Source organism: Amblyraja radiata, chromosome 31 (assembly GCF_010909765.2).
Source record: "Amblyraja radiata isolate CabotCenter1 chromosome 31, sAmbRad1.1.pri, whole genome shotgun sequence".
In the NCBI taxonomy this organism is placed as follows: domain Eukaryota; kingdom Metazoa; phylum Chordata; class Chondrichthyes; order Rajiformes; family Rajidae; genus Amblyraja; species Amblyraja radiata.
The window spans coordinates 13,219,491-13,245,200 of NC_045986.1; the positions used below are offsets into that span (position 1 = coordinate 13,219,491).

Here is a 25,710-nt window from a genome sequence, read left to right on the forward strand (position 1 = left end):
TTTATTGCCGAACACTGTCGTGGACTCATTCACAGCATTGGAAATCATCACGTGTTAGACCGAACTCCAGCACGGGCATCGTGACATTTGAAAGGACATCTCCTCGTTCACATGCCCAGCACCAGATTTCAGGAACATATAGGTCATGTGCCGAGTTGTGTAGGAAGGAACTGCAGATGCTGACTTAAACCGAAGATAGACTCAAAATGCTGGAGTAACTCAACGGGACAGGCAGTGTCTCTGGAGAGAAGGAGTGGGTGGCGTTTCGGGTCGAGACCCTTCTACAGACTCTGCCGAGTTTGGTCGTGGAAAGGGCCTCCAAGAGGACCAAGGAAAAGGTTCAAAGAAGTGCTCGTCGTCTCCTTGATAGTTGCAACATCCTCACATGACTCCTGGGACTCCCTGGACCATCACCAAAGTGGAGAAGGGATAGTATCGGGAACCTAGTGGCCATGAAGTGGACGCATTCTGTGTACGCAGCAGAGGAACTTCCCACCCCACTTACAAACCAACCCGAGGATATCAGTCATTCTCTGTCCCATCTGAGGAAGTGTCTACACTTCCCACATTGGCCTCATTGGCAGCTCCTGTACACAAAGACCTGTAGGTACATTATCCTCAAGAGTATAGTATCGCTAAGATGGAGAAGAGGAATAAGGTCATAAGAGGAATCAGGCCATTCGGCCCATTCGGCCCATAGTCCGCCATTCAATCTTGGCTGATCTATCTCTCCCTCCAAACTCCATTCTCCTGACTTAATCCCATCACCTCCGACACCCGTACTAATCAAGAATCTATCTATCTCTGCCTTAAAAATATCTACTGACGGCCTCCACAGCCTTCTGTGGCAAAGAACTCCACAGGTTCATCACCCTCTGACGAAATAAATTACTCCTCATCTCCTTCCTAAAAGAATGTCCATTAATTCTGAGGCTATGACCTCTAGTCCTAGACTCTCCCACTAGTGGAAACATCCTCTCCACATCCACTCTATCCAAGCCTTTCACTATTCTGTACGTTTCAGTGAGGTCCCACCTCATTCTTCTAAACTCCAGCGAGTACAGGCCCAGTGCCGACAACCGCTCATCATTTGTCAACCTACTCATTCCTTGAATCATTCTTGTAAACCTCCTCTGGACCCTCTCCAGAGCCAGCACATCCTTCCTCAGATACTTCCATCCTTATTCCCAAAATTGCTTACGATATTCCAGATGTGACAAGCGCCTTATAGAGCCTCAACATTACATCCCTGTTGAATCTCTTCGCTTCCTGAATTCTGCCTATGTCGTCATTCTTCCACTTTCAATTGAAAGACCATTGTTAGCCCGACAGTGGTCGTGTGCGATGGACACAAAGTGCTGGAGTAACTCAGCGGGACAGATAGCATCTCTGGAAACATAGGTGCAGGAGTAGGCTATTTGGCTCTTCGAGCCAGCACCGCCATTCAATAAGTTCATGGCTGATCATCTAAAATCAATGGTACACAAAATTGCTGGAGAAACTCAGCGGGTGCAGCAGCATCTATGGAGCGAAGGAAATAGGCGACGTTTCGGGCCGAAATCGGCCCGAAACGTCGCCTATTTCCTTCGCTCCATAGATGCTGCTGCACCCGCTGAGTTTCTCCAGCAATTTTGTGTACCTTCGATATTCCAGCATCTGCAGTTCCTTTTTGAACATCTAAAATCAATGCCCTGTTCCTGCTTTTACCCCATATCCCTTGATTCCCTCAGCCTTAAGAGCTAAATCTAACTCTCTCTTGGAAACATGAAAGGATGGGCCGAGACCCGCCCAGTAAGTGAGGAAAGGTCCTGACCCTTTTAGGCAACTGAATCATCCTGGCACCAGAGAGCAGTGTTGAACTACTATCTACGTCTTTGATGACCATCGGACTCTCCAGACTTTATCTTGCACTAAACTGTAAATGGATCGATTGTAATCAAGTATTGTCTTTCTGCTGACTGGTCAGCAAGCAACAAAAGCTTCTCACTGTACCTCGGTATTTGTGACAATAAACTAAACTGAACTGAAACTGACCTGAAACGGCACCAGTCCATTCCCTCCAGAGATGCTGCCTGACCTGCCGAGTTTCTCCAGCACTTTGTCCTGTGAGTTTCGACGGGCTCTTGTCAAGTACCAGAGATCACGTCCTGACTTTGTACGGTCATGTGAGAAACAGTAATAAAAGAGAAAATTGAACCACAAGAGACTGCAGACGCTGGAACCAGGACCACCGAACAATGTGCTGGGGGAACTCAGTGGCTCAAGAAACATCTGTGGGGAGAAAGAGGAAATATCGATGTTTTAGGTCAAAACCTTTAATACGAGGAATCCATCTACACCACGCTACCTCGGGAAAGCAGCCAACATAATCAAGGACTGTTATCACCCCTTAAAGACCTTGATCACAGGAGCTGTCAATTAGGCCAATGTGGGAACCATGGACTCTTCCTCATTTTCTCTTCTCTCCTCTCCCGTCGGGCAGAAGATACACAAACTTGAAAGCAGGCACTATCAGATTCAGGAACAGCCTTTTCCTGGCTGTTATCGGTCTACAAAACGGTCCTCTGAAAAGCTAAGGTACAATCCCGATCTTCCAACCTACCTCATGGCCGCCCTTGCACTTTTTCTCCGTAACTGTAATGCTGTAGCTCTATATTCTGCACTCTAGTAATTTGTTATCTTTGCACCACTTGTACTTGTGCATGGTATGATCATACACAGTATAGTATGATTGCACTGGACACCACACAAAAACAAGATTTTCGCTGTAGAGTTAAGCTTTTTTGGAGGTTAGAGATAACAGCATGGAAACAGAACCTTCAGCCCAACAAGCCTATGCCAGCCATCGGTCACCCTGGTTCCATGTTATCCCACTCACTCATCCACTCCCCACACGCTAGGAGCAATTTACAAAGGAACCCCGGTCACAGGGAGAATGTGCAAACTTCGCACAGACAGCAGCCAAGGTCAGGATCGAACCCGGGTCCCCCTGCGCCGTGAAGCAGCAGCTCTACCTGCTGCACCACTGTGGTACATGTGGCAATAACAAACCAATACCAATGGCAATTCCTCTCCTGCCCACAGACGCTGCATGACCTGCTCCAGACAAACATATGTTGCAACAGAACTGAAAACCCTGGAAACATTCGACAGGTTTGGGCAGTGCCTGTGGGGAGAGTGATGGGATGGAGGCACAGGGTTTTTGACCAAACTGCTGAGTATTTTGTACTTTTGTACTGAATATAGTGATATTCAGTATCTGCTGTTGATTTCCATGAGATAACAGCAAGTTGACAAAGGGAACTGCAGATGCTGGTTTACAAAAAAAAGATACAATGTGCTGGAATAACATTGGAGGCCAGGCAGCATCTCTGGAGAATATGGATAGGTGACGTTTAGGGTCAGGACCCTTCTTCAGACTGTCAGCAACATGTTGGCCTGGCTTATATCACAGCATCAAAACTATGAACATGGTAAACTGGTCTTTCGTTTATTTTAGAGATACAGCGTGGAAACAGGCCCTTCAGTCCGCCGAGTCCACACCTACCAGCGATCACCCCATACACTAGCGCTATCCTACACATATGGGGGACAATTTACAATGATACCAAACCAATCACCCTACATACCTGTACGTCTTTGGAGTGTGGGAGGAAACCGGAGATCCCGGAGAAAACCCAGGCAGGTCACGGGTTGAACGTACAAACACTGCAGAGACAGCACCCGTAGTCAGGATCGAACCCGGGACTCTGGAGTTGTAAGACAGCAACTCTACCGCTGCCTCTCCACTGCCTTCTAATTACACGAAAGTCAAAACCGCAGTCAAACATGTGCCCCCCTGTTTTACATGGGTTCATACTTTCACAGAGAAACCTGCAAACTGATGTAACCGTTTGGCACAGGACTGTCACTGGGTATCCGGGAGGGCCACGATGTTTGAGTCTTCTCTCTGTACGTGTCTCCTGAAGTATCTCACAGTGAAAATGGTGCTGAGGTTCACCAGCAACGCTGCAGAAACACAAAACACAAACCTTGCAGATGAAACAGTGAAGGAAGGAACTGCCGATGCTGGTTTATAACAAAGATAGTTAAACTCAGTGAGTCAGGCAGCATCTTTGGAGAGGAAGGTTGGGTGGCGTGTTGGGTCAGAACCTTTCTTTAGATTGGGTCGACCCGAAACGTCGCCCATCCTTTTTCACCAGAGATGCTGCCTGACCCTCTGAGTTACTCCAGCATTTTGAGCCTCCTTGCAGATGTAAAATTGTTTGTCATTTATGCACCCCATCCCCTACTGACTCCCCTTTCCTGTGATGTTCCGTGCTTTAGACTTTAGATTTGTCATTTTGGAGACACAGCGCGGACTCAGATCCTCTGGCCCACCGAGTCCACACCGACAAGTGATCACTTCATACACTAGCACCATCCTACACACACTATGGACAATTAACAATTTACAGAAGCCAATTACCTACAAGCCTGTACGTCTTTGGAGTGTTTTTTTTTAAATCAAAAAATCTATTCAATTATTTAAAAATAATATTTACACTACAATAAAACAAACCAGAACTCACCACCATAACACAATACAAACATATATCCTTAATAAACTACTATACAACTATGTTGCAATCTTTATTGAGGATGCATTCAACACCCTGCGGAGCCCAGCTGTCCTGGAACACCCCAGGGTGCCCGTGGACAGGGCGTATTCCCTTTCTAACCTCACCCGGGCACGGACGTAACCCCAGAAAAGGGAACGTCTTTGGAGTGAGGGAAGAAACTGGAGCACCCGGAGGAAACCCACGCGGTCACAGGGGAGAGCGTGCAAACTCCACACAGACAGCATCTGAAGTCAGGAACCTGGCTCTGCGAGGCAGCGGCTCTGTGAGGCAGCGGCCCTACCCACTGCGTTGGGATGTCCCGACATTATCCCACACGGAGGTAACACTCACCGGCTTTCCACATGTCGGAATTGGAAGTTGCAGATTTCAAGGCCCACGATGCACAGGCAAAACAGAAGAGACACAGGTTGTTCTGGATGCAGGAGCGACACAGACCTCCTCTCCCTAGATGTGATCATAAGGTCATAAGGTCATGTGATAGGAGTAGAATTAGTCCATTAGGCCCATCCGCCATTCAATCCTGGCTGATCTATCTCTCCCTCTTAACCCCATTCCGCTGCCTTCTCCCCATAACCTCTGACACCCGTACTAATGAAGAATCTATCTCTCTCTGCCATAAAAATATTCACTGACTTGGCCCCCACAGCCTTCTGTGGCAAAGAATTCCACAGATTCATAACCCTCCGACTAAATACATTTCTCCTCATCTCCTTCCTAAAATAACGTCCTTTAATTCTGTGTCTATGATCTCTAGTCCTAGACTCTCCCACTCTTGGGATACAAGATACAACCATACTGCCGTGGAGCTCAATTCTAATGTTTGTTTGAGGAAAATGCTGAAGCGTAGAGAATTACAGAGTCGTGCAGCACAGAAATAGGCCCTTCGGCCCACCTTGTCCATGCTGACCAACATGCCCCATCTAAGCTAGTCGCATATTTCCATGTTGGGCCCATATCCCTCTAAACCTTTCCTATCCATGTACTTGCTAAGTGTCTTTTGGTATCTGCCTCAATTACCTCCTCTGGCAGTATAGTAGTTTATTAAGGATATATGTTCCATATACCCACCACTCTCTGAGTGAAGAAGTTGCCTCTCAGGTGGGAGTTGATAGAAGTATATAAAATTATGGAAGGCATAGATAGGGTAGACAGTCAGAACCATTTTCCCATGATGGAAATGTCCAACACTAGAAAGCATAGCTATAAGGTGAGAGGGACAAAGTTTAATGGGGATGTGTCGAGTAGGGTTTTTACACAGAGAGCAGTGGGGGCCTGGAACCTATTGCCAGGGGTGCAGGCAGATATAATCATGGTGCTTTTAGATAAACTAATGGAAGTGCAGGGAATAGAAGTATAGGGATCATGTGCAGGCAGATGGTGTGAGTTTAACTTGGTGTCAGTTGCAGTACTGTTCCATGTTCTATGTTCTATGTTATATTCTATGTTCCATGTTCCATGTTCACTGTTCTTTGTTATGTTCTATGCTATGTTCTATGTTATGTTCTATGTTCAATGTACTATGTTCTGTTCTATGTTCTATGTTCAATGTTCAATGTTCTATGCTCTATGTTAGTTCTATGTTCTATGTTATGTTCTATGTTCTATGTTTTATGTTCTATGTTATGTTCTATGAGGGTTGGGGACCAGTGTGATGGATGGGGATGGATTTGCCGGCTGCACCAGGGCTGCGGGCATCTTCTGCTGGGTGACAGTTTGGCGATCCTGCCTGCCTTCTCCACCAACTCCTACCCACACCCCGAGCTGCACCAACCATGGGCTGGGCTAAGTCCAGCGGAGCTGAGCAGATCCTCTCTCTCACTCACTGAGTCAGTGAGGCCAGGCTGGCGGCTGCTGTTCCCACGCCTGCTCCATACCCCCTCACCCTATTTCTACAATCCCCTCCCATGCACGTTTTTTTTGTTTATTTTAGTTTAGAGATACAGTGCAGAAAAAGGCCCTTTGGCCCACTGAGTCCTAACCAGCGATGCCCGCACACTAACACTACCCTGCACACACGAGGGACAATTTACATTTACACCAAGCTAGTTAACCTACAAACCTGTACGTCTTTGTAGTGTGGCAGGAAACCGGCGATCTCGGAGAAAACCCACGCAGGTCACGAGGAGAATGTACAAACTCTGTACAGGCAGCACCCGTAGTCAGGATCAAACCCAGGTCTCTGGCGCTGTAAGACAGTAGCTCTACCACTGTGCCACCGTGTTGCTCTGTATATATTTATTTCCAACTCACAGACAGTTCAAGTTCTTATAGAGGTGTACGAAGTCAAAGGGGGAATAGATCGGGTGGACGCACAGAGTCTCTTGGCCAGAGTAGGGGAATCGAGAAACAGAGGTCACAGGTTTACAATAGGTGGAGGGTGGAGGGGGGGGGGGGGGAGATTTAATAGGAACCTGAGTGATAACTTTTTCACACAAAGGGTGGTGGGTGTATGGAACAAACTGCCAGGGGATGCTTGTTCCATACTATCGCAATGTTTAGACAGGTACATGGATAGGGCAGGTTTGGAGGGATATGGGCCAAACGCAGGCAGGTGGGACATGTGTAGATGGGGCATATTGGTCAGCGCGGGCAAGTTGGGCCGAAGGGCCTGTTTCCACGCTGTATGACTCTAAGACTCTAAGTTATGAACAGTGCTCAGAAACCAAACCCAGTCCTAACCTGGTGTCTGTTGTGGATTGGGTAATGCCCCTGTCAACCAAGTTAACAAACACACTGCTGAAACAGTTCCACGTTAGTAAATTTATTGCATTCACTGTAGATTTTGGAAGAAATCCCTTGTTTTGACTGGGAGAAGTTGCCGTGGTTTCTGTTTCCTGAAATGCCTGGATTAGGGTGTATTAGCTACAGGGAGAGGTTGGACAGACTTGGATAGTTTTCCCTGGAACGCCGCAGATTGTGGGGGAGACCTGATAGAAGTATATAAAATTATGAAAGGCACAGAGAGGGTAGACAGGATCTTTTTCCCAGGGTGGAAAAATCAAATACTAGAGGGGATAGGTATAAAGCCCTTGTCCCACGATGCGAGTTTACCCAAGAACTTTCCCGAGTTTAAAAAAAAATCAAACTCGTGGTAAGTACGTAGAATGTACGTAGCGGGTACGTCGGAGCTCGTGGATGTCTCGTAGCGGCTCATAATGCTAACGGCAGGTACTGGGGAAACGTGGTAACTCGTGAAGTTTTTTCAACACTGTGAAAAATGTCCAAGAGTGAAAAAATACTTGTGATGAAGTCATAATAATAATAATGGATGGGATTTATATAGCGCCTTTCTAATACTCAAGGCGCTATACATCGCATTATTCATTCACTCCTCAGTCACACTCGGTGGTGGTAAGCTACTTCTGTAGCCACAGCTGCCCTGGGGCAGACTGACGGAAGCGTGGCTGCCAATCTGCGCCTACGGCCCCTCCGACCACTACCAATCACTCACACACATTCACACACATGAGCTTTTGGGTAAACTTGCATTGTGGGACAGGGGCTTTAGGTGAGAGGGACAAAGTTTAAAGGAGACTAGACCAAATGCAGACCCGTTGGGTCTGTTCCCCCAACGTGCAGTTGAGGGGGGGGGGGCATTTGGCATCACACACATTAACGACCCACACACACACACTAACTACCCCCCCCCCCGCACACATGGTAACTACCCCCCTTGTTAATATATTAATATTATAAATTTGCTCCTTTTACCCCATAATCGCCCTACCACCAGGCATGGACTGGAGGGGGGCCACGGGCGGGGATAGATCTGAGGATGCCGAGCGAGGGGGCGGGCGGGCGGGCGGACAGAGAGGGGGGAGACAGCTGCCGGTTGTGGTGCGGCTTCCTTCGGCTGTTTTTAAATGGCGTCTTTGAGGCGAGACGCGAGCGCCAACAGCCGTTATGGTCGCTGGCCAGCAGGAGGCGTCAAAATGAGTGAGTGGGGGGGGGGGGGAGAAGGATTGTATTAAAAATGTGTACATAAACACGACGAAATTTAATCAGGAGTGGATACTTGGAATGAAAAGTGAAATCTCTACCGAAATGGAAAAAATCTCGGTGTTTCTGCATGTGGTGTTGGCATAGCAACGAATCAAAGGCTGGCACCCACAAGACAGGCAGAAAAACACACACACACACACACACACACAGTTTTAAATATAGATAGATGTGCAGAGCACGTTTTTTAACCAGAGGGTGGTGAGTGCCTGGAACATGCTGTCAGTGGTGGTGGTTGAGGCGGTTAGGTTTGTGGCATTTAAGAGACCTTTGAATGAATGAATATGATTATGATATGATTATGATTATTCATGATTATGATTATGATTATTCCTTTAATAATCCTTTTCAGGAAATTACAGTGCCACGACAGCTTCAAGACAAACATAACACCACGCTTTCATACATAACAAGTTAAAATACGTTAAAATACAAGTTAAAATACAATTAATTAAAAAAAAAGTGCAGTTATTTATGCTCATTATAAAGTCTTATAGCAGCTGGTAAACAGGACTTCCTGTATCTCTCCGTTTTGCACATTGGTGCAATCAGCCTCTGACTGAAGATGCTGCTCTTGATCACCTTCAGGGCATGGAGTTTATTGGCCAAGTATTCACATACAAGGAATTTGCCGTGGTGCTCCACCCGCAAGTGACAACACGATAGGCACATGGACATGCGGGGAATGGAGAGTTATAGATTATTTATGGATAGATTTATGGTGGTCTTGGCATCATATTCGGCACAGATATTGTGGGCCAAAGAACCTGTTTTTCTGCTGTAGTGTTCTATGTTCTAAATTGATACATTTTCAAAATTCAAAGGCAGAGATGCATGGGATTTGGTCTCAGATGAGACAACATTGAACGGTCGAACACTGCATCATATTACAACCCTACTTCACCCTGACTACCAACACCCTCCCCTCAACTTATCCGCAACCTATCCATAGGACATTAAAAAGATACTTTAGATTACATCCACTGTTGTTAGCAGTTCCCCATGACTAACTGGGGAAAACATAGAGCTGAAGGCTTAATGACGTCAGATAAAATATTTAATGTAACATAGACGTAGATGGGTTGGTTAGTAAGTTTACAGATGACAACAAGATTGCTGGGGTCACAGGCTGTGAGGAAGGTTGTCGATGTATACAGCGGGATATAGATCAGCTACAGGGTGGGGAAATGGAGTTTAGTCCAAACAGGGCTGCACGGTGGCCCAGCAGTAGAGTTGCTGCCTTACAGCGCTTGCAGCGCCGGAGACCCGGGTTCGATCCCGACTACGGGTGCTGTCTGTGCTGAGATTTTACGTTCTCCCTATGACCTACGTGGGTTTTCTCCGAGATCTTCGGTTTCCTCCCACACTCCAAAGACGTACAGGTTTGTAGATTAATTGGCTTGGTGTAAGAGTAAATTGTCCCGAGTGTGTGTAGCATGGTGTTAATGCGCAGGGGTCGCTGGTCGGTGCGGACTCGGTGGGCCGAAGCACCCGTTTCCGTGCTGTATCTTGAAACTAAACTAAACTAAAGAAAGGTGTGTGGTATTCTACTTTGGTAGGTCCAGTGTAAGGGGAACATATACAATTAAGTCATGAACCTTAACAGCATCGATATACAGCGGGACCTTGGGGCCTGCCCATAACTCCCTGAAAGTGCAACACTGGTAGATACAGTACAATGGTAGGCTTGCTTTCATAGGTATAGAGTCTAAGAGTCAGGAAGTCATGGTGCTGCTTTATAGTACTTTGGTTAAGCCACGTTTGGAGTACTGTGTGCAATTCTGCTTGTTCTGTTATAGGAGGCTTTGGGTATGGTGCAGTGGAGGTTTACCTGAACAATGCCTGGATTCGCTACAGGAAGAGGCTGGACACAGCTGGATTGTTTTTTTCCAGGAATGCCGGAGTTGTGGGGGGAGCTGATGGAAGTAGATGAAATTGTGAGAGGCGTGGATAGGGTGGACAGTCAGAATCTTTTTCCCAGGATGGAAAACTCAAACACCAAAGGGTGTAGCTTTATGGTGAGAGGGGCAAGTATTTTGCACAGAGTGTGGGCATGGGGGACATTTGCCAGGGCTAGTGGTGGAGGCAGATGCCGTTTAGGAGACTTTTGGATAGGCACATGGATATGCAGGGGATGGAGGGATATTGGTTATGTGCAGACAGATAAGAGTTGGTCTTGGCATCATGTTGGGCACAGACATTGCGGGCATGAGGGGCATTTCTAATGCTGTACTCTTTTATGTTAACCTGTTACACAAGCACAATGTACCTTCGCGCACAAAGCCTTCCATCATGGTCTGGCTTCCATCAGCTGGTGTGTACATCACCAGTGCCCCATCCGACGGACTGGGGTCAGGGTAGGCATTGAGCTTTGCCAAGGCGGAGGTGTTGGACGTGCCAGCGGGCGTTACTGCCGAGTGCGCTTGCCTCGACGCCGGCAAGTGCTTCGATACAAAGATCTTGAGAGCTTTCATGAAGTTCATCTCCCTGCGCTGTCGACGGCCGCGCTCTGCAGGCTCAGAGGGCACGAGCAAGGAGAGAGTGCTCCGATCCGCCTGCTCGCCACCGTCTGTGTAGAAATACTCGTAGATCTCTGGGACTGTGATGGAGTAATCTGTCTCGCATTTCCCCGCTTCCGCTAAACCTTCAGGCGTCGATTCTCCTCCACCTGTTGTTGGCTCGCTGCTTATTGGAAAGCGGCCGCCGTTTGAGTCACTGACAAAGGTCGGAGTCACCACCTCCTCCCCCAACGTGCTTTGATGAAGACCCTCGACGAGCTCGGCAGAGTGTTGGCCGTCCTCACTGGGCTGGCTTTGGTCGCGTGTGCCTTCCCGCGACTCCTGCGGAGTGTCCTCACAATCCCCAGATCCTTGTGTGTCTCGAGTGCGTTTAAATCCAGGGCCAAAGACCTCCCTCTTGTCCCCCTGTAAATGGTAGTCACTGTGAAGGTCACCTCCAATGTAGCCCCCCATCCCCATGGCGGCACTGGGTCCAACACTGGGTCCAACACTGGCACCTGCCGCATGACACTGGCATGGACGGTGACACCCAGATATGGACATTCGCGTGGAGCGCATGGATTCAGTGGTGGGGACCACGGGCCACTGGCCTTTGGAAGGATGTACCTGCGTACCAGAGATCAAGACCACCTGCGGGTCCCTGGGCTCATCATCCTTCGGCGTGGCTTCACCTCTGGCCATGAGAAACTGATTTACGATGGCCAGTTCCAAATCCTCTTCACTGCCAGACCAGACATCCTCGCTGGGGTAGAGTGGACACTGGCTCTCTGGGGAGAACGGGATTCCCCACGCGGGCACCACCGGTCTATTCCGGGACGCCGGCTCCCCCAGTTCCCCGCCCGTGGCCCCCCATTCACCCGCCGGGCCCTTGGCGGGGGTCTGGTGGAACCTGCGCACGTTGATCCTTCCTCTCCGCTTGTGGCGGGAGGGCAAGGTCCTCTCGGGGTCGTCGCTGAGGTCAGTATCTTCGGAGGTCACCAGGGACGGTTGCCGGATGCTTCTGCAGGCTTCGGTGACCCGGTCAAACAAAGGCCAGTCTCTCTCGCACTGGAAACTGTAGCCAAAATTATCCATCTCTGAAACAACAAATGGGGTTTGGGAATTGAGATGGAGATGGAGATACTTTTACCGTCACTAGTGAGATGCTTTGTTGTGCAAACCAAAGATCCCAGAGGAGCTCCTCTATAATCTTTGGTGCAAACCTAGGCGTTACAAAGAGTCGTCACTAGAGGGCGCAGACAAAGTTACAAAGCACCCTTTATTTTCCCCAAAGGTCACCCCCTCCCCCCTTAGTTCTCCACGCTGTCCTCCAACCAGCTACCCAAACCCCCCTCCCCCCCAGGCCAGGTCCCGCGTTCATTTTAACTATGGAAATTCGATGGATGCAAAGAGCAGCCAGCATCATCAAAGTCAAGTCAAGTCACATTTATTTATATAGCACATTTAAAAAACAACTCTTGTTGGCCAAAGTCCTTTACATTGGTATAAGAATAGTATAAACAAACAAATTACATACATATATACATGTAGCCCTCGCTCAGAGGATGTCAAGAAAGGCTTGGGAGTACAGATGAGGTTTTAGTCTCGACTTAAAGGAGTCGATGGAGGGGGCAGTTCTGATGGGAAGGGGGATGCTGTTCCACAGTCTAGGAGCAGCAACCGCTAAGGCGCGGTCACCCCTGAGTTTATGCCTAGATCGCGGGATATTCAGCAGCCCCAAGTCGGCCGATCTTATGGGGCTGGAGGTGGAGTGGTGGGTGAGCAGACTTTTAATGTAGGTGGGGGCAAGCCCATTGAGGGCTTTGTAGACATGGAGGAGGATCTTGAAATTTATTCGGAACCTCACAGGGAGCCAGTGGAGAGTGGCCCCTTTTTCGGGTGCCCGTCAGGAGTCTCGCTGCGGCCCGCATCAAAGACCCACATCACCCTGGCCACACTCTCATTTCACTCCTACTGTCTGGAAGAAGGGACAGGAGTCTGAAAACCGTGACCAGCAGGTTCAAGAGCAGCTTCTTCTCAACGACCATCAGGCCCTTGCACATCCAGCGGAGGATGAAGTGAAGGCGTGGGGAGCTCACTATTTGTGTGTGTGTACCTTCCGTTTAGTTCAGTTTAGAGATACTACCGAGTCTGCGCCGACCAGCGATCCCCGCATATTAACTATATCGTACACGCACTCGGGACAATTTACAAGTTTACCAAAGCCAATTAACCTACAAACCTGTCCGCCTTTGGAGTGTGGGAGGAAACCGGAGCACCAGGGGAAAACCATGCATGTCACGGGTATAACGTACAAACTCCGTACGGACAGCACCCATGGTCAGGATCGAACCCAGGCCTCTGGTGCTGTGAGGCAGTAACTTTACCGCTGAGCCACCGTGCCATCCTGCTATTTTGATAGTTGGTGCCAAAAATACGATCATCCTTTATCCAACTATCTGGAATTTCTGTTTAAGAAGGAACTGCAGATGCTGGAAAATCGAAGGTGCTTGAGAAACTCAGCGGGTGAGGCAGCATCTATTTCCTACGCTCCATTGATGCTGCCTCACCCGCTGAGTTTCTCCAGCATTTTTGTCTATCTGGAGTTCCCAATGGTTCAACATCTGGTTTACAAGACGCTCATTCCTGCACTCCCTTTCACATCTGGCTCTCCAAATCTCTAAATCTGTTCTCTCTACATCACTGACGACCCTGATCCTGCGGTCTCAGGAAATCCACTTTGTTCTGTTTCCCAACCTGCTGAGTAACTCCAGGATTTTTTGTCTTAATCCCGATTCCCAGCACCTCTCGCGTTCAGCCCCTTGACGGAGTTTCGGGAAATTGTCCATCCCCCACCAAATGTAAAGCACCGAAGGTTAATGGGGACTGCCGCACCTCAGAGGGAAGACCTCATCTCCGTCACTATGTACTTTGAACTACCCAATTGGCCTCTTGCCCAGGATAGAGTTGTCTTAAAAACTATCCAAAATTCTCCTTTTCACATCACCATCTCTTGAGAAAATTCTCGAGATTCCTGACTCCCGCCCGCCCTCCCAGATGTGAGATTCTTACTCCAGATGGCGTCCAGATCTGACGAATGTGGTCCTTCCAGATGTGGGCTGCTGGTAACAGTCTTGCTTAGAACAAGGGCCCGTGTCTGCCACGGCTCAGGATAGTCAATAAAAGAGCTACATTTTTCTGGTTTGTGTGGAAGACTGGATTATGTTTGTGTTCTTTGTTTTAGTCCCTCATGTGGTATGTGGCCTCTCTGTATCCTAGCATCCATAAGATCTTAAGAGTAGGCTGCGCCCTTCAAACTGGCTTCACCACTCAATAGTTTAATAAGGAACTGCAGATGCGGGAAAAATCGAAGGTAGACAAAAATGCCGGAGAAACACAGCGGGTGAGGCAGCATCTATGGAGCGAAGGAATGTGACGTTTCAGGTCGAGACCCTTCTTCAGACTGGGGGAGTCTGAAGAAGGGTCTCGACCCGAAACTTCACCTATTCCTTCGCTCCATAGATGCTCCTTCGCCACTCAATAGGATCATGGCTGACCTGACTTTCCTTATGGTTAATTGACACAAAGTGCTGGAGTAACTCAGCGGGACAGGCAGCATCTCTGGAGAGAAGGAATAGGTGACGATTCGGGTCGAGACTCTTCTTCAGACTGAGAGTCAGGGGAAAGAGGAACAAGAGACAGAGATGGTGATTATAGAGAAACATAGAAACATATGCAAACGTAATTAATGTCAAAGAAACGGCCCAATGTTCATCGTTACTTTTTGCTGTGGCTCAGCGGTAGAGTTGCTCCCCCACAGCGCCAGGGACGCAGGTTCGATCCTAACCTCGGATGCTGTCTGCACGGAGTTTGCACGTTCTCCCTGTGACCGCATGGGGTTTCCTCCTAGTGTTCCGGTTTACTCCCACATTCCATGGACGTGCGGGTTTGCAGATTAATTGCCCTCTGTCAATTGCCCCGAGTGTGCAGGTGTGGATGGGAAAGTGGGATAACATAGAACTAGTGTGAACGGGTGATCGATGGTCCGCGTGGACTCGATGGGCCGAATGGCATATTTCCATGCTGTACTCTAAACTAAACCTGTGTCAGGTTATAAATAAGAAGCAAATGTTCTCAAAACTGAATCATCCCACCACACCCGGAGAGCAGTCCTGAGCTACTATCTGCCTCGTTGGTGACCCTGGGACTATCCTTGATCGGACTTTGCTGGCTTTACCTTGCACTAAACGTTATTCCCTTATCATGTATCTGTATGCTGTAGATGGCTTGATTGTAATCATGTATTGTCTTTCCGCTGACTGGTCAGCACGCAACATAAGCTTTTCACTGTACCTCGGTACACGTGACAATAAACTAAACTGAAACTGACCTGAAACGGCACCAGTCCATTGAGCCTCCAGAGATACTGCCTGACCTGCCGAGTTTCTCCAGCACTTTGTCCTGTGAGCTTCGACGGGCTCTTGTCAAGTACCAGAGATCACGTCTTGACTTTGTACGGTCGAGTGAGAAACAGCAATAAAAGAGAAAATGGAAACTCAAGAGACTGCAGACGCTGGATCCAGGACCAACAAACAATGTGTTGGGGGAACTCAGCAGCTCAAGAAGCTTCTGTGGGGAGAACAAGGAAATATTGATGGTTCGGGTCAAAACCCTTAGTACGAGGAATCCATCTGCTGCCTACGGATAAGCAGCCAGCAAAAGCTTTACGCTAGTTCACAAGTTAGAACACAAGGAGTAGAATTAGGCCATTCGGCCCATCGAATTCACAGCTATTCAATCACGGCTGATCTCTGCCTCCTAATCCCATTTTCCTGCCTTCTCCCCATAACCCTTGACACCCGTTTCACTGCACCTCGGTACGCGTGACAATACACTAAACTTACAGTTAGTAACAGTAACTAACTTCTGAAACATCTGAGCATTGTGTTTACCTGTACCACAGCTTGCTGCCAATTCAACGGAACAATGAGGCAGTTATGTGTTTTAAGATAAAAAAGCCACTCACCCTGCTTGCAGCTGAGCCACTCGGCAAAGGACAGTGAGGAGGGCTCGCTCGCACTCCTCAACTTGCACGTCCCAGAGATTGACCTTTGATGGGACGTAGTGTCCTGCAGCAGTGGTTCCATTGGAACATTAAAAATAGCTCTGGTCCTCATCACGTGGACTGCACTTTGCTGTGTCACCAGCGTGTGATAGTATTACAGGTCACTAATAGAAATCATATGACAGACAGGAAGTCAGAAGCAGATCCCAGTGAAGTGCACGGAGACTAAACTCCAAAGGGGCCGAGTGCCTGAAAGGAACCGCAGATGCTGGTTTACACCGAAGATAGACAAAAAAGTGCAGGAGTAACTCAGCAGGTCAGGCAGCATCTGTGGAGGAAAAATAAATGGGTGACGTTTCGGGTCGGGACCCTTCCTAAGACAGGACTGACCCCCCCCACTTCCCCCCTCCCCCCTTCTCCCCCTTCTCCCCCCTTCCCCTCTTCCCCCTCCCCCCCTCCCCCCTTTCTCCCCCTCCCCCTCCTTCCACCCCCTCCCCCCCCCTCTCACCCTCCCCCCCTTTTGTTATCTCCTTCATTCCTGGGTGTTCAAATAAGATCAAACAGGAAGCCGGGAGGATCTATTCCTTGGCCTGGTTGTGGTTACCGTCTCTGACATGCCTTTGAGTTTCATTATGCCATGAGGTCATAAGTGATAGGAGTGGAATTAGACCATTCGGCCCATCAAGTCTACTCCGCCATTCCATCTCTCCTTCCTAAGCACATTCTCCTGTCTTCTCCCCATAACCTCTGACACCTGTACTAATGAAGAATCTACCTATCTCCGCCTTAAAAAATATCCACTGATGGCCTCCACAGCCTTCTGCGGAAAATAATTCCACAGATTCATCACCCTCTGAAAGAAATTTCTCCTCATCGCCTTCCTAAAAGAATGTCCTTTAATTCTGAGGCTACGCCCTCTAGTCCTAGACTCTCCCACTAGTGGAAACATCCTTTCCACGTCCACTCTATCCAAGCCTTTCACTATTCTGTACATTTCAATGAGGTCCCCCTTCATTCTTCCAAACTCCAGCGAGTACAGGCCCAGCGCCGACAAAAACGCTTATCGCAGGTTAACCCACTCATTCCTGGGATCATTCTTGTAAACCTCCTCTGGACCCTCTCCACAGCCAGCACATCCTTCCTCAGATATGGGGCCCAAAATTGTTCACAATATTCCAAATGCGGCCTTACCAGCGCCCTATAAAGAGAGCGGAGTCAGGGGATATGGGGCGGAGGCAGGAACGGGATACTGATCGGCGATGATCAGCCATGATCACATTGAATGGCGGTGCTGGCTCAAAGGGCCGAATGGCCTACTCATGCATCTATTGTCTATTGAGCCTCAGCATTACATCCCTGTTTTTGTATACAAGCCCTCTTGAAATTGCCTGACCTCTTGCCACTGATTCAAGGCCCTGTTGGTCACTTGACACGCTCTTCCTGACAACATACCGTCTGTTCCAGCGAGTTGGAAAGTAGAACAGTCCCCAGCTTCCCTGCTGAATGATACAAAGTGAATGAACCAACGCGGACAACAGTGGCAAAGTCCTAGAGCACCCCCATGTGGTGCAAGAGGAAACTCACAGCAGAAGTAATCCTTACTGACCATGCAAAATATTGTAGGGCTGATGTAGGGAATTCTGGACATTATAAGTAAATTGGGCTAGCTTGTGATAAGTTTAACCCAAGAGTTTATACTGGAGAAGCATGATAGTAAAATAAAGTCCATCGTTGTGAAGGTAAATCAAAGGTCATGTTACGAGAGGCAATAGATAGATTTAGGAAGTATTTTAATTGCAAGGGATAGGTAGATAGCTGGAGTAAAGATGAACATTGGATGTTGTAATGTGTAGGAAGGAACTGCAGATGCATGTGTAAACTGAATATAGACACAAAATGCTTCAGTCTGAAGAAGGGTCTCGACCCGAAACATCACCTAATCTTTTCTCCATGGATGCTCCATATAGATATTACAGGTTTAGGGGGATATGGACCAAACGCAGGCAGGTGGGACTAGTGTAGCTGGGACACATTGGCCAATGTGGGCAAGTTGGGCCGAAGGGCCTGTTTCCACTCTGTATCCCTCTGTGCCTCTGTGCCTCTATGTTCAAGAAGGAACTGCAGATGCTGGAAAATCGAAGGTAGACAAAAATGCTGGAGAAACTCAACGGGTGCGGCAGCATCTATAGAGCTCCATAGATACTGCCGCACCCGCTGAGTTTATCTATGACTCTACGCTGTCTGACCCGCTGAGTTACACCAGCTTTACTGGATGTTGTAAACCAGGTTGAGCGAAATAAAACTGATCATGAGATAAGAGAAGTTACTTTATGATGTCCATTTGACAAATAACTAGGTGATTGGATTCTCAACAACAGGAAACAGAAGGTTGGGGCACATAAACAGGCCCTTCGGCCCACAATGTCCATGCCAAACATGATGTCAGGTTAAACTAATCTCCTCTGCTGCAGGTAATCCATATCCCTGCCCCTCCGTCAAATCTAGGAGTCTCATCAAAAATCTCATAAATGCCACTGTTGTATCTGCCTCCACCACATTACCCCTGACAGCATGTTCCAGGCACTCACCCCGCACTGTGTAGAAACGTGCTCGCAACATCTCCATTCAACTTTGTCCCTCTCACCTTAAAGCTATGCCCTCAAGTCTTTGATATTTCCACTCTGGGAAAAAGATTCTGATGGTCTACCCCATCTATGCTTTGCATCATTTTATATGCTTCTATCAGAACCCCCTCTCAAGCTCCGACGTTCCAAAGAAATTATGACAAGCTTGTCCAACCTCTCATTATAGCAAACAACCTCTAATCCAGGTTATGTACTGGTAAACCTCTTCAAAGCCTCCACATCCTTCCTGGAATGAGGCAACCAGAACTGTGCACAACAGTCCAGACGCCACCAAAGTGCTATCATATAAATATTATATATAATATAATATATTACCATATATATTATATAAGATGTATAACATATAATATAATATAATGGATTAGAATATAATATGATAGAATATAATAGAATATGATATGGTATGATATAATTTTGATATATTATAATATAATATATATAATATAAATACATATAAAGCTGCAATGTGACTTTGTGATACTTATACCCAAAGCTCCGACCGATGAAGGCAAGCATACACGTTCTTTACCACTTTATCTGCCGCTTTCAGGGAACTATGGACTTGGGCCCCAAGATCCGGCTGTAATCAATGCCATTTACTGTGTATCTTATCCCTCTTGGTGTCTCATATTTTCCATATTCATTCTTATCACTGGAACTTGCCAGTCCTGGACGTTGGTCAGCTGGTCTTTAAATGACTCTCACATGTCTGACGTCGACTCACACAATAATGGCTGCTCCCGATTTACTCTCCCCAGCTAATAATGGTGGTGTCATTTGTCCTTGCACATTATAGCAGAGATCTCAGCAGGTCAGGCAGCATCTGAGGGGGGAAAGGGGCATTTTGGGAGCCTTCGTTTGGACCAAAGGAGCAGAGTGGGGGCAAGAAGTATGAAGGGGGTTTTAATCAGAGTTTAAGTAGAGTCTGGACAGGAGTGGGTTAAGGTATTATAGGCCATTTTGAGCAGAGGTTGGCAAATGGAGTCGGGTGGGATAGGGAAGTGTGCAACTACATGGGGGGGGGGAAGAATGAAGGAGGATCTGACATGGGGAGATCCTTGTGAGGGGGGAGGGGGGAAGAACTATGGAGGACCCAGCTTGGGGGAACTGCCATGAGGGGGGAGGAGGGTGAGCAAAGGAGGACCTGGCTTGGGATACTTTGTAACTTTGTCAGCGCCTGTTATGTAGCGACTATTTTCACTGTGACTTGTCACATGTGACAATAATGCATTAATCAATTAATTAATTAACTAATTAATTAAGTAATTAATTAATTAATTCATTCATTCATTCATTCATTCATTTATTCAAATGGCGAATGGCTTGCCGGAGACTGGTTTTAAGGTATGAACGAAGGTATGAATGAGTATAAAGAGATGGGCAGAGACTTCGACACCTTGGAGCTTGCTAACGTCATGGGCACCGAAACACGGAGGTGCCAAACAGAGTACGAGGTGTGTGATAGAATGGAATGGATTTAACAGTGGGATATGGAGGAAATGAGTGTGGTATGTATAGATCCTTGGGAACGGAGTGGGGTATGGAGAGGACTTTGGGAATGAACATTAGATGATGTTCATAAGTTATAAGAGCAGAAAATAGGCCATTCGGCCCAATAAGTCTACTCTGCCATTCAATCATGGCTGATCTATCTTCCCCTCTCAACCCTATTCTCCTGCCTTCTGCCCAGGACCCATGACACATGTACTAATCAAGAAAGCGCCTGCTGCAGTTCAGGAACTGAACCAGTAATGTAGGGTTACTCGGAGGAGGATGGGACCTTGAGGAGGTGGGACCATTTATAATATCATCGAGTGGAGGGTGAGTGGGGGATGCAGAGATGAGTCTGACAGGGTTGCTGGATGAGGAAAGAGTGGTCAGAAAGTTCAGTCGTGGCCGCTCTAAGAGAACAGTGAAGATTGCAACGTGTTTCCAAGTCCTGTCAAGGGCTGGGAGAAGTCAGAGTGAAGAGCGATCAGCACACTAGCTCGTATTCCTGAAACACAACAGCTTCCAAGAGCAGTGGATTTGCTCAGTGACGCTCACTAACGTCAATGCCCAGAATGTTGGCAGCTGTTTTGAGGTGACAATGTGGGAAGTGTACTCCGCAGTACGTCACGTTGTTGATTGAGAAGGTTCACCAGACTGATTCCTGGGATGGCAGGACTTTCATATGAAGAAAGACTGGATAGACTCGGCTTGTACTCGCTAGAATTTAGAAGATTGAGGGGGGATCTTATAAAAACTTATTAAATTCTTAAGGGGTTGGACAGGCTAGATGCAGGAAGATTATTCCCGATGTTGGAGAAGTCCAGAACAAGGGGTCACAGTTTAAGGATAAGAGGGAAGTCTTTTAGGACCGAGATGAGAAAATCGTTTTTTACATAGAGAGTGGTGAATCTGTGGAATTCTCTGCCACAGAAGGTAGTTGAGGCCAGTTCATTGGCTATATTTAAGAGGGAGTTAGATGTGGCCCTTGTGGCTAAAGGGATCAGGGGGTATGGAGAGAAGGCAGGTATGGGATACTGAGTTGGATGATCAGCCATGATCATATTGAATGGCGGTGCAGGCTCGAAGGGCTGAATGGCCTACTCCTGCACCTATTTTCTATGTTTCTATGTTTCTATGATGTGGGGGGGAATAAATACCGAAATGTTGGAATTTCAATCCCATTGATCCGATCCTGGTTCATATGACAATTAAACACTCATTCATACTGACTCTTGAAATGTTCGGCAGGTCAGGCAGCATCTGTGGGGGGAGAAGGATTATGTTGAATGGATGAGGCAGCATCTATGGAGAAAAGGACTTTAAGAAGGAACTGCAGATGCTGGAAAATCTAAGGTAGACAAAAGTGCTGGAGAAACTCAGCGGGTGCAGCAGCATCTATGGAGCGAAGGAAAGAGGCAACGTTTCGGCCTGAAACGTTGCCTCTTTCCTTCGCTCCATAGATGCTGGTGCACCCGCTGAGTTTCTCCAGCACTTTTGTTTACCTATGGAGAAAAGGAGTAGGCCGCTGAGTTTCTCCAGCATTTTTTGTCTACTTTCGTTTTTTCCAGCATCTGCAGTTCCTTCTTAAACAGATGTTCAATGGATACTCATCATTTGTGATCACTCACAGTCGCGTGAGGGTCTTGAGATGGCTGAAGATGGCCGATCCTGGAACTACAGGCCTTTAATGGTTCAATGACTCTATGGTTCTTTATTATCACATGTAGCAAGGAATGATGCAAGTATGAGATTCTTTTTTTTGTAAAATACTGATCAGTAAGATTATTGCCAGACATGAGTGTAATCCCCAGTTAAGTATAGAATGCATAGGATTAGCGCACTGAGTCTATGACCAAGAGTCGCCAGGTTTTGGCACCATTTTCAAAGCCCTAGCTGTATCTGGCCATAAAGAGCATTTGCAGTCATCGCCTCGATCTGGATCAACCATTGTTCCCTCTCCTCGCCCGGCCTTTGTGCTCTGGGGGCTCCTTCCGCAGCCGACCTTGAGGACGCAGAAGGTATGAGTAAGACCCCTGGTTTTTCTAACCGGCCCTTTGTCCGAGCGACCGCTGACATCACCAATTCCCTCCTCCCTCGTCTCCGGTTCTCTGGTCCTCGGGGGACGAGCGGGACCCGGCTCGGTGGCTCCCTCTACAGGTGGGTTCCTGGTTCTGCTGCGGGCGAGCCAGGCCTGAGGCCTGACAGATTCAGATTCAGATTCAGATTCAAACTTTATTGTCATTGTGCAGTGTACAGTACAGAGACAACGAGCTTCTGCCTCACGGGAGCTTTACCCTCCGGGCACAATACCCTCCTCTCCCGTTGTGGTGCTACACCCTCCAGCCGGCCGCCATTCTCCGCCTGTTTCATCAACGAAACTTCCCCTTGCTCTGCCCAACACGGGTGACCCAGCCAGGAGCACAACTCTCGACGGTTTAGCTCTCAGAATTGGTTGAATCGATTGAAAGACACAGCATGGAAACACCGAGTCCACGCCGACCATCGTTCACTAGTTCTATGTTATCCCACTTTCACATCCACTCCCTCCGCACCAGGAGCAATTAGCAGAGGCTGATTAACCTACAAACCCGCACGTCTTTGGGATGTGGGAGGAAACAAGAGGGTACAGACGAAACCCACGCGGTCACAAGTAGAACGTGCAAACTCCATGAAATGGTCAGGATCGAACCCGGGTCTATGGCGCTGTGAGGCAGTGGCTCTCCCACTGCGCCGCCATTAAGGATCTTGGGCACGCACATTGTTCTCCACCACGACAAGATGGGGACTCCCACGGACGACCTGTCCAATATCATGTGTGGCACAGCGTATCCGTGATGTTAAACTTCTGTTCATATTTTAGTGTTGACTTCTAAATACAAAGCAAAACCGCAGACTGGATAGACTGAATGGACCCGTTCTACACCTATGTCTTATGAAATGGCCAAAGACTGCGTTTGTGTTCTACTTGTGTTTGTTCAAGGTGTGGCTTAAAGGAATTAATAAAGGGTGGATTAGATACAGTGTTCTGTTCTGGAAGGACTGTATCATAGGTCGGACGGTGGGGTCAAAACCAGGTGAGGGGTCTTGGTCAGAGTGTTTATGTCATTGGGTCAGGGGTCCAGTGTCTTGTTGAGGGATAAGATTCAATGAGGAGTTTTAGTTTAGTTTACTTTTGTTTATTATTGTACCGAGGTAAATAGAAACGTAGAAGATAGTTGCAGGAGTAGGCCATTCAGCCCTTCGAGCCAGCATCGCCATTCAATATGATCATGGCTGATCATCTAGAATCAGTACAGTACAGTAACAGTATAATGTGGATAAATGTGAGGTTATCAACTTTGGTGGCAAAAACAGGAAAATAGACTATTATCTGAATGGTGGCCGATTAGGAAAGGGGGAGATGCAACGAGACCTGGGTGTCATGGTACACCAGTCATTAAAAGTAGGCATGCAGGTGCAGCAGGCAGTGAAGAAGGCGAATGGTATGTTAGCATTCATAGCAAAAGGATTTGAGTATAGGAGCAGGGAAGTTCTACTGCAGTTGTACAGGGTCTTGGTGAGACCACACCTGGAGTATTGCGTACAATTTTGGTCTCCTAATCTGAGGAAGGACATTCTTGCCATAGAAGGAGTACAGAGAAGGTTCACCAGACTGATTCCTGGGATGTCAGGACTTTCATATGAAGAAAGACTGGATAGACTCGGTTTGTACTCGCTAGAATTTAGAAGATAGAGGGGGGATCTTATAGAAACTTACAAAATTCTTAAGGGGTTGGACAGGCTAGATGCAGGAAGATTGTTCCCGATGTTGGGGAAGTCCAGAACAAGGGGTCACTGTTTAAGGATAAGGGGGAAATCTTTTAGGACCGAGATGAGGAAAACATTTTTCACACAGAGAGTGGTGAATCTCTGGAATTCTCTGCCCCAGAAGGTAGTTGAGACCAGTTTATTGGCTATATTTAAGAGGGAGTTAGATGTGGCCCTTGTGGCTAAAGGGATTAGGGGGTATGGAGAGAAGGCAGGTACAGGATACTGAGTTGGATGATCAGCCATGATCATATTGAATGGCGGTGCAGGCTCGAAGGGCCGAATGGCCTACTCCTGCACCTATTTTCTATGTTTCTATGTTTCTATGTTCCTGCCATCTCCCCATATCACTTGATTCCATTAGCCCTAAGAGCTATATCTAATTCTCTCTTGAAAACATCCAGTGAATTGGCCTCCACCGCCTGCTGTGGCAGAGAGTTCCACAGATTCACAACTCTCTGGCTGAACAGGTTTTTCCACATCTCAGTCCTAAATGGCCTACCCCTTTTTCTAAAACTGTGGCCCCTGGTTCTGGACTCCCCCAACATGGGGAACATTTTTTCCTGTACGGTGAAAAGCTTTTTGTTGCATGCTGCTATCCAGGCAGTGGAAAGACCAGACATGGATACAGGCTAGTTGTTCACAGTGTACAGATACCGTCGTGATAACAGGTATAAAGGTTAGTGTAAGATAAAGTCCAGTAGCATAAATAGTGTAAGAAATGCTGCTGCTGAAATAAACATTTAAAAGAGTGGAGCGATTGTAATGCAGGAGTCCACTTCCGGGACCGGCACACACACAGTCGCCTTGCTCTGGCTGCCATCTTGGACTACAGGGGTCCATGGTTTTGAACAGGAAGTCAAAGGTCAGAGGTAAGGAGGACGGGGCACGATCTTTGGTTCAGGGGTCAGTCCGAGCAGTGAAGAGAACAAGAGGGGGTCATCGGTGAGGGGTCAGGGGTGAATGTCGTGATTAGGATCCAAGATTCAGTACAATCGGGAGAAAGGGGTCAAAGTATTCACGTAAAAGGTCATGGGTCAAAGTGTACAGGTGAGAGGTGAGAGGTCAGGGTTTGAATCTGCTAAATTAGCCCTTTTTATTGGAGGCACAAAGAACGGCAGATGCTGGAATCTTGAGCAAAAAGTGCTGGAGGAACTCAGCGGGTCAGGGTCTGAAGAAGGGTCCCAACCTGAAACGTCGCCTGTCCATTCCCTCCCCATATGCTGCTTGACCCGCTGAGTTCCTCCGGCATTTTAAGGTTGGATTTAAGGTTGAAAAGTTTGAACGAGGGGCAGAGACAGATGCAAAGAACTTGCCCCTGAACTTGCCTCAGACTGTGATACCGCACCCTAGAATTCCAGAGGCGATCTCTGCAATAAATCATGTTTTTTTGTCGATGGGAATATCTGACAAATCTATTCTCCAAACCGAAAACAAAAATATCCAGAACCTGAGATCTTACAAACAGCCAAAGTTTCATGGGAAACGGTGACTCTCCCGGTTCACAGGAGTTCCTGGGACAAGTCGAGACTTGCTCTCCAACCACAGACAGACTTTCTCATCTTTCCTGTGAAACTCAGTGT

The 25,710-nt window shown here is 47.6% G+C and overlaps 1 protein-coding gene across 1 annotated transcript; it reads right to left on the minus strand.

Annotated features, from left to right (window-relative positions):
• Nucleotides 1–3,739: 3,739 nt before the first annotated feature.
• On the minus strand, nt 3,740–12,214 carry perm1 (PPARGC1 and ESRR induced regulator, muscle 1). Its single transcript, XM_033048090.1, has 3 exons — nt 10,891–12,214; nt 4,953–5,066; nt 3,740–4,008 (listed from the first exon to the last, which is right to left on the minus strand). The coding sequence occupies exons 1-3, from the start codon at nt 12,212–12,214 to the stop codon at nt 3,908–3,910; spliced, it is 1,539 nt and encodes a 512-aa protein (XP_032903981.1). The 3' UTR covers nt 3,740–3,907.
• Nucleotides 12,215–25,710: the final 13,496 nt, after the last annotated feature.